The sequence below is a fragment of the Lissotriton vulgaris genome, chromosome 3_1, assembly GCF_964263255.1.
Source record: "Lissotriton vulgaris chromosome 3_1, aLisVul1.2, whole genome shotgun sequence".
Lineage (NCBI taxonomy): Eukaryota > Metazoa > Chordata > Amphibia > Caudata > Salamandridae > Lissotriton > Lissotriton vulgaris.
In genome coordinates this window covers 2,107,669,345-2,107,684,008 of record NC_141689.1, presented here as the reverse complement: position 1 = coordinate 2,107,684,008, position 14,664 = coordinate 2,107,669,345, and the positions used below count along the sequence as shown (strand labels likewise).

Here is a 14,664-nt window from a genome sequence, read left to right as displayed (position 1 = left end):
GTTAGAATAACACGGGTGGAATGAGACAGGTATGCCACAGTTGTCAATCACAGCGGTGATAATCGGCACACAACAGGAAATTACAATTTGAAAATTTCGCTTAATTCGTTAAGCCCAGATACAGCTGTATCAAACTTAACTATAAGGAAAGCTTCACGTTTTGACAGTGTCACATTCAAGTCACCTCCTCTGGGGTTTCTTTCTATTTTGGAAATCACTGTCCACTTTAGGTCACTCACAGTATGCTGCAATCGCGTCCAATGTTGCACCAAAGGGGCATTTTCAACATTCCTTTTAATCCTTGATTTATGATGCGAGATCCGTTGGCTGACTTCTTGATTAGTTTTGCCTATATAAAGCAAGTGGCATGGGCTACTGGCTCTAGTACAGAACCACACCCTGCCACGATGGGTCTGCCTGGTGGATGATTTGGATCTTTGTGTATTTTTGGCAATACATAAAACATGGGGACTTTGGGATGTTTATTTTTCAGATATTCAACTTCTTTTGGACCGACAAAACCTAGATCAAAACCCTCTTGCACAATTGCAAAAAGTTCATACTGTAGGTCCATGGTGGGGTCTTTGTTTATCTTACGGTAGCAGGTGGTATCTTGTAGCTGTTTCATTACTTCAGTGATGTAGTCCTGGATATCCCACACCACGATCGCTCCGCCTTTATCGGCAGGGTGTGGTTCTGTACTAGAGCCAGTAACAAAATACGTTGATTGCTTTCTCAAAGAATTCATGATTGAAGTCAGATCCTACCTACAGGACACCACTGACTTCATTAAAAAACTAGAAAACATCGATTTCAGTGAAGGCAGGGATAGACTGGTCACGTTAGACGTTACTGCATTATATACACAGATCCCTCAAGATGAGGCTATAGCAGTACTTACGTACTTCCTTGACTCTAGGCCCAGACCTATGCGGGTGCCCACTAAATTCATAGTGGACTTGGCAACATTCGCCTTAAAAAAGAATTATTTCTGCTTCAATGGTGAATTTTACTACCAGGTCAAAGGGGTGGCCATGGGCTGCCCCTTTGCTCCAGAATTGGCAGTACTGTTCATGGCCATGTACGAGGACGCGTACATCTATAATAACAACCCTTTCTCTCAATACATCGGAACATGGCTCCGTTTTATTGATGACGTTTTTATGACATGGAAAGGTGATGGTGACACTCTCAACCACTTCTACCAATGGCTCAATGCCAGAACGGCTGATATAAAATTCAGCATTTCTGAATCGACCAGTAAGATTGCGTTCCCGGACGTGGAGGTCTTTCCATCCGAAGGCAAGTTAGCGACTACCCTATACACCAAACCTACGGATCGGAACAAGTCCCTTATGTTTAACAGCAACCACCCCAGAAATTTAAAAGAAAATCTCCCTTATGGACAGTTTCTGCGAGTTCGCAGAAACTGTACCTTCAAAGAGGATTTCAAACAACACTCTGAAAACCTTACATCCAAGTTATGTGAGAGGGGTTATCCTAAGAAACTTGTAAAAACCTGTATGAAAAGAGCTCAATGGACCCCACGTGAGATACTACTGGAACGCAAATCCAAACATGCGTTAGAGAGGCAGGTATGTGTCACAACCTATTGCCCCAATGCAAACCAGCTTAAAAGGGTTATAAAACAAAATTGGCATTTGGTAAAGAACCTTGATGTAAGTCTCGGAAATGAGCCCTTATTTGCTTTCAAGAAAGAAAACAATATTGCCAATCATATTGTTCGAGCAGCCATGCCCGCCTCCAAACCGCAAACTTTGCGCCAAATGATGGGGATGCCACCCATCCTTGGACACCACAAATGTGGAAACTGTTTATGCTGTGAATCAACGATGGAAGGTTCTTTGTTCCAGCATAATGGAGTGTCATGGAAGCACGACACTGTAAGTAACTGCAAGAGCAAGTACGTTGTATACGGCATTATATGCCCATGCCACTTGCTTTATATAGGCAAAACTAATCAAGAAGTCCGCCAACGGATCTCGCAACATAAATCAAGGATTAAAAGGAATGTTGAAAATGCCCCTTTGGTGCAACATTGGACGCGATTGCAGCATACTGTGAGTGACCTAAAGTGGACAGTGATTTCCAAAATAGAAAGAAACCCCAGAGGAGGTGACTTGAATTTGACACTGTCAAAACGTGAAGCTTTCCTTATAGTTAAGTTTGATACAGCTGTATCTGGGCTTAACGAATTAAGCGAAATTTTCAAATTGTAATTTCCTGTTGTGTGCCGATTATCACCGCTGTGATTGACAACTGTGGCATACCTGTCTCATTCCACCCGTGTTATTCTAACATTTATAAGATACTTCTCACTCCGGTCCGTAGTTTATGGTTATCTGTTCAAAATCCGGTCCGGATTTTCTATGCAACCTTGGCCCCTGAGAGGGCGGCACCGCTGCTCAGGGGTCAGGTATATAGGTAGATGAGTTGAACCCAGGCCTGCTACTGCGCATGAACCAGTGTGTAGTGCTGTCCCAGACGCCGCCGGTTTCTAGTTCCTACTCGGATATTTAGCTGTAAGTATCCTTCTCCGCAAAACTTGCCCGATAACGTCCTGTGACTCTTTTTAAATGGTCTAAACTAGGCTTCTATCTCCCTCATTTTTAGTTTATTATAAATCATTGCTGGCTGCGCGAAATGGATATAGTGGTAAGTTCCCACCCCCGTTCAACCCCGTTCTTTAGATTTTGGTGCAAGTACAAAACACTCATGCGTTTCCTCATTTCTTGTTTAAAGGGGCCCTGAAGTACAAGATTCCCGTAACCTGCCCCTCGCGGTCAAAACACATGTGATTAGTCAGCGCGGTAAGCTGCCGCTTTCACTTTAACCTGTTTTCCGAATAAAACTGCTTGTCAGCCACTCATTTAGTGTATTTTCTCTCTAGACGAGTGCTGCTCTGAACGTCCTTCATCGAAAGGGTTCTTCTGAATAATGGCGTACAAATCCCTCGTTTTTTTAAAAAACTGATACATCCCCTCCGCTGGACGAAACTCGGTAACGTTTTACATTCATTTTGATTTTGGCCACTAATGTCCCTTAGGGTCTGCTATATTCTAAAGTCTTTTTTTCCGTTTTCCAAGACGTTTACAGCAAGTGAATACGCCCGGTGACAGCACACACAGCTTCCTCTACCTGAATTTAATTAGGTGAGACATTCTCGAATAGACCGGTAGTGCACAAAAAATTTTCCATGAAATTCCTCTCTGATATCTTCACTATTTACCTCTATACAGGTCTACCTCCGTTAAACTTGTGTCAACTGATCCTTACACTGAGAATATACCATCTTAATAGAGGAGGTAAGTAAAATAATGCACCCTTTCTCTAATCAATTACGTGTCCACCACCCATCCTGCTGACTTCATTTTACCCACTTTTTCAGATTCTGGTACACCACTCTCTAGAAAGCTGAGGCCCACCTTTTGCAATTTTTTGCCTAGTGGTAAGTCTGTGGAGAGGACGGTGGTAACTGAGTGACGTGACTGAGGTTGATCCTGTGATTAGGCAAACTATGCCTGTTTGAGTCTTTCTAATTTTTGTCTCTCCCCCCTCCCTCTTTTGTTTATTCATACAGAGAACACCAAAGGCCCTGAAGAGAATCCCAACAAGTTTATGGGATTCGAAACGTGTAGGCCCCAGCCATATTACTGTCTGCTATAGTGATAAGCGTTAATGTCATGATTATTGTTGCTTATCACTAACCTGTGTACATTATCCTTTTCTTAATGTTTTTTAAAAATATTTTTGACACTTGACTATAGGAATGTACGTTATATCTGACTAAAAACCAAATGAAAAAATTGTTTAAGTGTTATGCAGACGTTGGCTTTTCTCGTTTTGTGTTTGGTATCATATTGTAAATAACGCATTCTTTGGTAATTCTTGTAGCTCTCTTATCCAGTGTATCCCCTTCTCCCCATGAATGGTTGCTTGTTGTATGGTTGTGATATGTTTGATACGATGAATGATTCCCTTTTTTTACTTCTTGTCTAATATGCCTTATATGTTTGTTTTTTTTGAAGATGAAAAAAAGCTTTCCTTGATGATAAAATCATAAATAAGAATAAAAGCTATTGACTAACATCCAGTCTTGAATGTTTTCTCGAGTACTGTGTTTGAATTCATATTACTTGTGTGTTATCAGTACTGGCAACCCTTTTTTGTTATTTACTATGACGGCTCAGCCATACTGATTAGAGCCAACCCTTAATTGTTTATTGGTTAGTTTGCTGACCGGCAGATAAAATCATATTACATCTCTTATTCTTTTGCCCAAGATATGAGCGTCCAAGCAAGAAATGGATTTTACCCATTTGCAGGCAGCTTGGATTCAGACAAAGCTATGTGGCACTTAAAATGTTGCGCGCCAAAACAAAAAATGTATTGTCTGTGGCGTAGCCACATTTTCGCACTGGAGTGAGACCATAATAGCCAAAACACTTGGCTAATTTTTATAGGCTGCCCTTTCCTTTATCCCTTTTGGTAGTGGTGGGTTACTTGCATATTTCATGGGTGAGTCCTAGCTGTATATGTATAGAGATTTTTCTCCAGTAATAGGTAATCTGAAGCTGTGCTATTTTACACTTTAGTCTAGGTCGATAGACTTTAAATCTATGCATTTTATTGGCCTTGAATCACTTTTAGGACTCATTTATCTTACTTTATTGTATTTACTAAAAGCAATTTCCTTAGAACAAGGGATGATTTGAATTGATCCAGAAGGCCCTAAAGACAGTCGTATATGGCCTTTCAAATAGACTTTTAAGATATATGATGCACAATGATGGCAGCTAACGTTTTCGGTTAAGATGGTCTCTTTTTAGGTCTCGCAGACCTAGCGCTGGAGCGCGAATGCGCTCATCGCTCTGCAAGACTTATTGTGATTGGTACGATTTGAGAAGTGGACTTGAGGCCCCGCCCATCATTCCAATTGGCTTGCGCCATTGTTCCTGCTAAACGGAGGCTTTTCATTGTATAGGAGGCTTCTTAGTCCCTCCTTGTTACCACCTGTCTCCTCTTGGCCTCGCCCACCCGGACTGGATCGTTTACTTGCGGTGTTAGATGGTCCCCTTTAATGCGGTCCGCTTCGGCTGTGGTTGTTCATTGTATTCTTAATGCTTGTGTAAGTGCTCGATGCTCATTTGTTTCTTCTTTTTCACACAAAGCATTCTTTCACTGCATTAAGTGCATTTTTTAAATACACTTGTGTAAAGGACCTGCGGGCCAGGAATTACACTTCCCTACCCAGACCATAGTAAATATTTGCACCATTAACCTCACCTGCACAAACTTCTGACTCAAAGCAGAAGGGTTACAAAGTGCGGCAGATGCAGGATTGTGACCGTGTGTTTCTAATACTGTGTGTGATGCTTATAAGCCACTAGGGAGGTGGCAGGGGGCGACTGGAGAGCCCTGCTAGAGGTTTCGTGGTCCCTTACACCTCTCTTGCCTCTGTAGGGGATTCGCAGACATGAGTCCAATGGAGCTGCACTCTGTGCTCTTTAAAATGTCTAACTGTGGGAGCGTCTATCTGGCTTGAATGCCAGGTAGCATGCAATGTGGCTGGCTCTGACCCAGCCCTGCAGACCTTTCAGAGGCACAGACATATCCGGAAATCTCACATTCCTCACGGTCTGGTCCGTCTCTGGTGACTCCTTTCATTAGACTACATGGTTCCGTAGATACATTACAGCAGAAAGGCTTTTTGAGTCACACACGTTCAAATTCTACGGACACTTTCGGGCAGTGGAAACCGATATCTGCTCGAATCTGCCATGTGCTAAATAATACAGTGATACATCCCGAAACTCCACGGTAACTGAGCCAGGTACCAATCGACATTTGACGCACACCAGAGGAACAGTGAACCCCAAAACAGCCTACTCCCAGACTTCTAGCCACGAGAGACGTGTGCCAAAGAAAGAAGGCGCGGGTCGGTGCAGAATCGAGGCGCAACTGGCAGTGAGTAGAGCTGATTACTGAAGGGAAATGTTGTGCTGTGGCTTCTTTGTAAATCGTACCCGGGGCATTTCTCCACTAATTAAAAACATACTCGTCTGGTGCCCCTTATGACCCAGTTCACACAGCCGTCTGCCACCCACTCTTTCCTTGTGCCTCATGCTGTTCTCCTCACTCTCCTTCCTTGTGCCTCACGCTGCTCTTCTCCTCCGCACAGATTTCATGTCCCTCATGCTACTCTTCTCCTCCTCTCTCCTTCCTTGTGCCTCATGCTGCTCTCCTCACTCTCCTTCCTTCTGCCCCAGGCTGCTCTCCTCACTCTCCTTTCTTCTGCCTCATGCAACTCACTCTCCTCCTCTCTCCTTCCTTCATGCTGTTCTTCTCCTCCTCGCTCTCCTTCCCGATTCTTCACACTGCTCTTCTCCTAGCTCTATGCTATATACTGCTCCACAGCTAACAATTACAATCAAAACCACATAATTCCGATACACATCACTTACATACACTCAATAACACATGGCTAAAATACAATACCATTAGCAAAGCCAAAGGCTCTAACTTAAACAAATGTGAGACCTATTTCATTTCCAATGCTTGTTTGTTATATGTTGGTGTAGTGAGTTTTGTAATTATTTTTTTTCTTGTTTGATTATAGTTTTCTTTTATTGAATTTGCTATTTTGCACATTGAGCAAAAGCTTTTGCGCACTCCTCTTCAGATTTTATGTATGTCTTTGATAGTTTGCCAGTCATTGATGTGAAAACCCCTCTCTCATTGAGCATTGTTTGGTCTTAAGGTTTTAAAGGATATTTTAATTTGTTTTTCGTGATAACCTGTTTTGTGCACTTTTATGGTTATTTGAACCAAATAAATTCATACTTACTTACTTACTTCAATGTAGTTTTTCGCCGTAAAAAATGACTTTTAGATAAGTGTAGCTATTATAATAGCTTGTTTAGGGGGAAAGTAAACAGTAAATCTGAAGCAATCATGATGAGGCCTCCAAATGGAAGGATGTTAAATTGGGAAGACTGCTTTTTTTTCTTTCTTGGACTGTGTTGTACACCCTTAAATATCAGTAGCAAAAAACATTGGTGTTTCACTTTACAATCGTGAAGAGATGAAGTAATTAAAGCGCATAGAAGTAAAGCTATTCCCATCCAGTATTATTCAGATGGCGGAGCAGTCCATCAAGAGATAATGTTAGTATTAAAGGCCAACTACTTCTGTAGTAATCTAGGAAGATGTTTTGTTGACTACTACTGCTCCATTAATGAAGTAAGTCTGATGAGCTTTGTAGCAAAAAAAAAAGCAAGTAATTGTACTTGTTGACTCCAAAGAAATAAGTAGTGGATCTGAAAGTGACACGTTAGTGATTGATTCCTTATCTTAGAATATCCCCAGGCATCAGACTGGATCCGGAAAGCTTTCGTCAGCAGTACATCTGCACGTCGTACAGCTCTGCGTCCGTTGCTGGCGTTGTAGGTGCAGAGAGGATGTCACAGAGACTACTTAAGCGCCACCCATGCGCACTGACGTCAGTTTTTTTTTCCACGCTAGCCAGCACAAATCCGGTTAGAGCATGTACCCTAGTCACTTTTTGACTATACTTTTGAGACTTTTGTCTCCCTTTTTTGATTCTTTGACTCCTGGTGCCACGTAGGGATGCCTAGGTTTAAATCCTGCAGGGCCTGTCGCCAAACAATGTCCGTGGCTGACCCCCATGGTGTCTGTCTCTACTCTCTGGAGCGCGACCATGACTCCCGGTCATGTTCCGATTGTCTGGCCATGCCTCTGAAGGCCTTACGGTAGCGGTATACTGCTGGGAGGTTTTTTGAGTAATCCAGAATGACTAGGCGCACAACCTGAGTGGCCGCAAAGTAAATAGTGACAAGAGGTGGTCAGTATAGGCGGTAGCGGTCCCGTAAGCTGCTGGAGGCCCGTGCCTTTCAAGGTCCAGGGGTCAATCGCGGGCCAGAACGCCGAGCTATCCTTATCGCTCCTCGGGGTCGAAGTCTTCACACTCTGAATCGGGTAAGAGACGTCATAAGAAGTTGTCAAAGCGTTTCGCTCTCCAACGTCCCCCCCGTCAATCTCCGGACGCAGGCGCGGGGGCCGGGGGTACCACCCTTGCAGCTCCTTTCGCACCTGAGAGTCCAGCGGCCTACCCACCTTATCCAGGTCCGTCTGCAACTCCTACCCAGGTGCAAGATTTTCGTGCCGCCTCTTTAGGCTCCTGCGGCTTCGGGTCCAGCGGTCCCAGTTGAGGGCCCTCCCTTGCCACGGCGCCGTAGGGACATCCGCCTGCGGCCGGCGCCGCAGTGGGTTCCGTTCATTCCGCCACCACCTTTGCCCTGTTTTCCGGACAATTTTTACCCTAGTTGGGGCCCTAATTGGGACACGAAGCCGGACCGGAGCCGTTCGACAATCTGTATTCCCCTGTCCCTCCCCCACCTGCACAGCCTGTTCCATGGGCAGTGGAGGAAGGGGACGACTGGGAGGTGTCTGAGGACCCTCTCGCACAGCAGTGCGGGTCCGAACAGGAATGGACAGAAGAGCTAGAGGATACCGGGGGCCTTGACATTTCATCTGACCCTGATTTTCTTCCTCCTCCTGCTGTGGCTATGGAGGAGGACGCTACATACACTGTGGTGTTCCGTAGAGCAGCTGAGGCCCTTGACCTCTACCTGCCTACAGTGACCCTCAAAACTAATATCCTCACTGAAGTGCTTCAGCCAGCGGCAAATTCTTTGGAGCACCTGCTACCGTTCAATGAGGCCCTAACTGACATCTTCATGGGCACCTGGTCTAGACCAGCCAGGGGGGACCCTGGAGATAAGAATGTGGCCAGGCGCCAATGCCTGGCCCCGGGTGACCCTGCATTTCTGTCCACCCATCCAACCCCTGAGAGCCTGGTCATCCAGGCCTCCACTTTCCAAAGTGCATTCCCTACCGCTCTGCCGGATAAGGAATCCAAGAAGCTGGAATAGTTTGGCAAGAAACTGTTTTCATCTGCCAGCTTAGAGCTGAAGTCAGTGAACACCGCATGCCTCTTGGGCCGCTATTCCCACACTGTTTGGGACACGGTTGCGCAGGTGCTGCCTCAGTGTCTGGAGGAGGTTCGGACAGTGCTTTCCCAAGCTGTTGTGAGAGGAAAGATGCAGCAAAGTTCACCATCAGGTGTGGACTGGACACAGTGGACTCACTGGGTAGGGCTATTTCCACAAGTGGCTCTCCGTCGCCATGCCTGTTTGCGGTCCACTGGTTTTTCAGGAGATGTACAAAGTTCTCTGATGGACAAGCCCTTTGATGGTACTTGCCTGTGTGGCTATAAGGCAGATAGTTGGCTGGAGCGTTTTAAGGACTCCCGAGCTACGGCCAAGTCCTTAGGTCTCGCCACCACGCGCCCAGCCACGTCTCCTTTTCGTTCCTTTCGTGGCTTCGGAAGGGGCAGCTGACACGTTCGTTCAGCCAGAAGCCTGCGCAGAACCAACCTCTGCGCGGACGTGGTTCCCACCGCGGCAGCAGAGGGGGCCAGCGTGCGGGTCAGTCCACCTACGCTCCTGCAGCATCCGCCTCAAAGCCTTCCTAGTCCAAGCTTTGGGGCACACTGCACGCCAGTGGCCGGCAGGATTTGCCATCACCTTCCCCACTGGTGTAAAGTTACCTCGGGCAGGTAGGTGCTGCAAATTGTCTGAAGGGGCTAATTCCTCCCCTTCGAGATTGCCCCTTCAGCCATGCCACCTCCGTTCCACCGCATGTCGGGGGACCATTTTGTGCCTCTCCAGCAGGAAGTCACGGGCCTCTTGGCCAAGGGGGCCATCAAGCATGTTCCTGGGGAGGAAGTAGGACGTGGTTGTTATTCCCACTACTTTCTGGTCCCCAAGAAGGAGAAAGGGGTTCTGCGTCCCATCTTGGATCTCAGGAAAGTCAACCGCTTCCGCCGGAGGGATAAGTTCAAGATGTTGACTCTGGCTCAGGTCTTGGCTGCCCTCGACCCTGGAGACTGGATGGTAGTGTTGGACTTGCAGAACGCATACTTTCATTTCCCCGTCCTGCCGGCCCACCGGCGTTACCTGCGGTTCACGGTAGGCCTAGAGCACTTAGTTTGCCATGCTCCCCTTCAGCCTTACCAGTGCCCCTCTGGTGTTCACGAAAGGGATGGCGGTGGTCGCAGCTAATCTGCGCAGATCAGGGGTTCCAGTCTTCCCCTATCTCGACGACTGGTTGTTGAAGGCGTTCTCGCCCCAGGCAGTCGTCTCCCACCTCCAGACTACGGGCGACCTCCTGCATTTGCTGGGGTTCTCCATCAACTTGCTGAAGTCGCACCTGAGTCCCTCTCAGAACCTCCCCTTCATCAGAGGGGTCTGGATTTGACGCAGCTTCGGGTTTATCCTCCAGAGCAGCGAGTCCGGATATTCAGGCTATGATTCGATCTTTCAGCCTCTATCCCGGGTTTCAGTCAGGATGACTCTCTGGCTCCTGGGCCTAATGGCCTCCTGCATCCTGCTAGTGCAACATGCCAGATGGCATATGCAGCTCTGCAGTGGGACCTGAAGTTCCAGTTGGCACTTCACCAGGGCAACCAGTCTGATGCCGTCCAGATCTCCGAGGGCACTGCGCAACAATTGCAGCGGTGGCTCATGAATTGAGATTGGGTCAATGGCAGATCCCTCTCCCTTCCCCAACCTGAGCACACAGTGGTGACGGATGCGTCCCTCCTGGAATGGGGCGGCCATATGGGAGAGGCGGAGATCAGAGGCCTCTGGTCTCCGGCGGAGTCCCTGCTCCATATCAACCTTTTGGAGCTTCAGGTGATCCGACTTGCACTGAAAGTATTCCTTCCCTCTGTCCGGGGAAGTGTGGTGCAGGTGTTCATGGACAACACCACCTCCATGTGGTACTGCAACAAACAGGGCGGGGTGTGGTTGTGAACCCTATGTCAGGAGGCTCTGCGCTTCTGGACTTGGCTGGAACACCAGGGCATTTCCCTGGTGATTCAACACCTGGCAGGTTCTCTGAACACCAGGGCGCACAAACTCAGCCGCCGGTGCAGGATGGATCACGAATGGCGTCTGAACTCTGACGTAGCAAAAGGTCTTTCTGCAGTGGGGGAGAGCCTTAGTTAGATCTATTCACCAACGAAGAGAACGCGCAATATCATCAGTTCTGCACATTGAAATTCCCAAGGCGGCACTCGCTCGGCGGCGCTTTTTGTCACGAGTGGAGCTGTAGTCTATTGTACCCATTTTTCGCCTATACCACTTCTGCCCAGAGTGCTGAAGAAGATTCGGCGCGACCGGGCCCAAGTCATCCTTGTGACACCGGAATGGGCATGAAAATGGAGAAGTGTGGCTCAATGGTTGAAGCGGCAGACCCTGATGCAGAGGTCTAGCCCGGGACCAGGGTTCAATTCCCCGCCTCGGCGGGTCTTGGGCTAAAAAAATCCACGGACTGGTATAATTCTCGCCTCAGTGCCTATTCCAATCATGGAGTCCCACTCTGCAACTCTGGGCAATAGCTTTGCTTAAACTCCACAAAGGCCCCCACAACGCTAAGGATGCCTGGCCTCCACCTTGGGGGTGCCCAGGAGTGGACGCCTCACAGGGAAAGCCAGGATGGGTTCCACAGCGGTATTCGTACAAGCGCCTTGAGACCCTTGCGGGTGAGTAGTGCGCTATACAAATATCAATTTACATTTACATTTACAAGATACTGGTATCCCGAGCTACTCAGCATGGCGATCGATCCCCCAAATCCAACTGCTTCTTCAGGAGGATCTTCTGTCCCAGCAGCAGGGGACGGTCCTCAACTCGAACCTGCCCAGCCTCCACCTCCATTCGTGGAGATTTAGCGGCGACAGTTGACCGCTTTCGACCTTCCTTCCGAAGTCTGTGATATTAGAAGGCCCCCCACTAACACGGTATACACCTGAAAGTGGAACAAATTTGTGGCATGGTGCACAGCGAAGGCTGTGGATCCCCTTTCTGCCGCTCTTTCCGAGGTCCTTCTATTCCTTCTCTCTTTGGCTCAGCAGGGCTCTGCTCTGGACACTGTCAAGGGTTCTCTCGGCCATTTCCGCCTTTCCACGTCTTCCAGATCAGCCTTCTCTTTTTAAGTCCCCGGTTGTTAACTGCTTCCTGAAAGGCATACCATCACTTTGCCCACCTTCTTTCCGCCTCTGCATCCTTCAAAAGAGGAAGAGCGGCTCCACCGTCTGGACCCAAAATGTTCGCTCTTGTTCTATCTGAAACGCACACAACAGTTTCGGGTGGATGACCAACTTTGTGTTTGTAACGTGGGCGCCAAAAAAGGTCGACCCGTACAAAAACGGACCATCTCTCGGTGGGTCGTTCTGTGCATCAAAGCATGTTACTCGTTGGCTAAGAAGGAGCCTCCTGCGGGGCAGCGTGCCCATTCTACCCTGGCAAAGGCAGCCACTACTGCTTTGGGACGCGGTGTTCCTTTGCAGGACATCTGTCGGGCAGCTACGTGGGCCTCGCTGCACACGTTTACAAAGCATTATTGCCTTGACAGTCCAGTCCGGAGAGACGGCTTCTTTGGCCGTTCTGTTCTCTGTGACTCTCTGGTGTGATCTTTGTCCGCAGACCAACCACTTGGGTTGGTATTGCTGGGGTATCTATTCTAAGGTAAGGAATCTATCACTAACGAGTCTCTTTCAGATGCACAAGTTACTTGTGTAACGATATATCTGTAAGAGACATTAGTTAGTGATAGATTCCTTACCTCCCCACCCATCCACCCCGTTCTTCGAACTGATTTCTAGGGTTCAGGTCATCCCTTTCAGGGCCCTAGTTTCATGGCACCAGTGGTCAGTTTCTTGCATGGCTCTGCGTTCCTGCCGCGGTAGGTCGTGTAAAGAACTGACGTCAGCGCGCATTGGTGGCGTATAAGTAGTCTCCAAGACGTCATCTCGGCGCCTACGAAACCAGCGACTGACACGGAACCGCACAATGCCACCTTCCGACGCGCAGGGATACTGTTGACGAAAACTTTCTGGATCCAGTCTGATGCATGGGGATGTTCTAAGGTGAGGAATCTATCACAAACTAATGTCTCTTACAGATATATTGTTACACAAGTAACTTGTGCATTAAAAGTACAATATCAATCCAGTGAGAAACGTACCCTCTTAATGATGGACAGGAAGCAAACGTATTGATCCGGTCTTCCCTTGTGGTTTCACATCTTGAGAGGTGAGTGGAGGCAGGAGGCTTGAATATTTGACCAGGTTGATATTTTGTCAGCGATCATCCCGAAATTGTGTATTGTAATTAATGTCCAATTACATCCTGTAGAGTTTTGCCCTGAAATTGACAAAAAAAATGAATTTCGATAGAGCTATCAAACCAAGTAGGCCAATGCTACGACCTACATGTGGAGTCATTTGGCAATGTTTTTAAAGAAGTATACTTGAGAGATCATGATTACTGTAACCTTTGTGAAAAGGAAAATGGTAGGAAGTGTGTCCTCCTCCGTTCCAGTGTGGCAATATATGAAAGAAGTGGCTGAAAGTTCTTGAAAAATAGTAGTCAGAGTCCGGTATTGAGCAGGCTACAAAGGAACTGATTGTCTTGCTGCTTTTTAATGATCTGCATACATTTCCACCATAACCGATTAGGATGAATTTGTATATATTGCAGGTTTGCGGCAAGAATATGCAGCTACAACGTCTCGACGTAGTTCTGGGTCATCTTGTAACTCTTTGAGACGAGGCACATTTAGTGATCAGGAACTTGATGCTCAAAGTTTGGACGATGATGAAGACAGCCTACATCATCCATTGCACCCACCTGTTAACAGGTTCACACCTTCGCCGCGGAATTCGCCTCGACCATCACCAAGACAGTCACCCAGGAATTCTCCCCGCTCTAGATCCCCTTCTCGGGGACTGGAGTACAGCAGAGCTTCTCCCCAACCTGGCATCAGTCGCCTACAGCAGCCTCGTCTGTCACTTCAAGGTCATGCTTCGGAGCTGCAAATTAACACAATCAAAAATGAAGGTTTGTGTTTTTCAAACATTGTTTAAATCAGAGATATGTGGCAGGTTGGTGGCTGAAGAGTTAGCAGGATGACTGTGAAAGTAATGAGGTAGGATTCCATTACTAAGAATACATATCCTAGGCCTGTGATTTGCAGGGCAAAGAAATGGCTATTTCTTTCTTGTGGTGCAATTCATCCATTCTTTTATCAATCTTAGCCCATATTGATACAAATTAAAAAATAATCTAAAACCCATTTTTGTGTACTTTACACATTTTTCACTATTGATTAGTTTTTTTTTTAGACTATTATTTTATTGAGAGCCTGTTTGATCAGTTATACTTTTCACAAAGCAAATTGAATTTGATATGCCTGTAACCTTCACATGGCATTGTCAACCAATTCATGAAACCAATCATCCATTAGAAAATGTTATTTGAACTAATCTTCAAATGATTGACACTATAAATTTATAAACGTGGACACATTTATTTTTGTCTAAATATTTAAAATGTGTAAATATGAACAGGTGCACTGCTGTATAGGTTGATGCTTCCTATTTACTCTTCTAATTTGAGCCCTTTGAAGCTCTGGATGCGAGTTTTTGTTTAAACCTACATTAATTGAGTACCATTTTAGCATGTGATGAAATAAGTTGCTTGTGGATTTCATTTG

The 14,664-nt window shown here is 46.6% G+C and overlaps 1 protein-coding gene across 1 annotated transcript in view; it reads left to right on the top strand.

The window, feature by feature from the left end:
• Positions 1-14,664, top strand: part of SLAIN2 (SLAIN family member 2) — a 443,253-nt gene that overhangs the window by 329,506 nt on the left and 99,083 nt on the right. Inside the window, exon 5 of the mRNA XM_086962676.1 lies at positions 13,650-14,009. Within this exon, the coding sequence (XP_086818802.1) occupies positions 13,650-14,009 (360 nt within the window). The remainder of the gene's footprint in view (positions 1-13,649; positions 14,010-14,664) is intronic.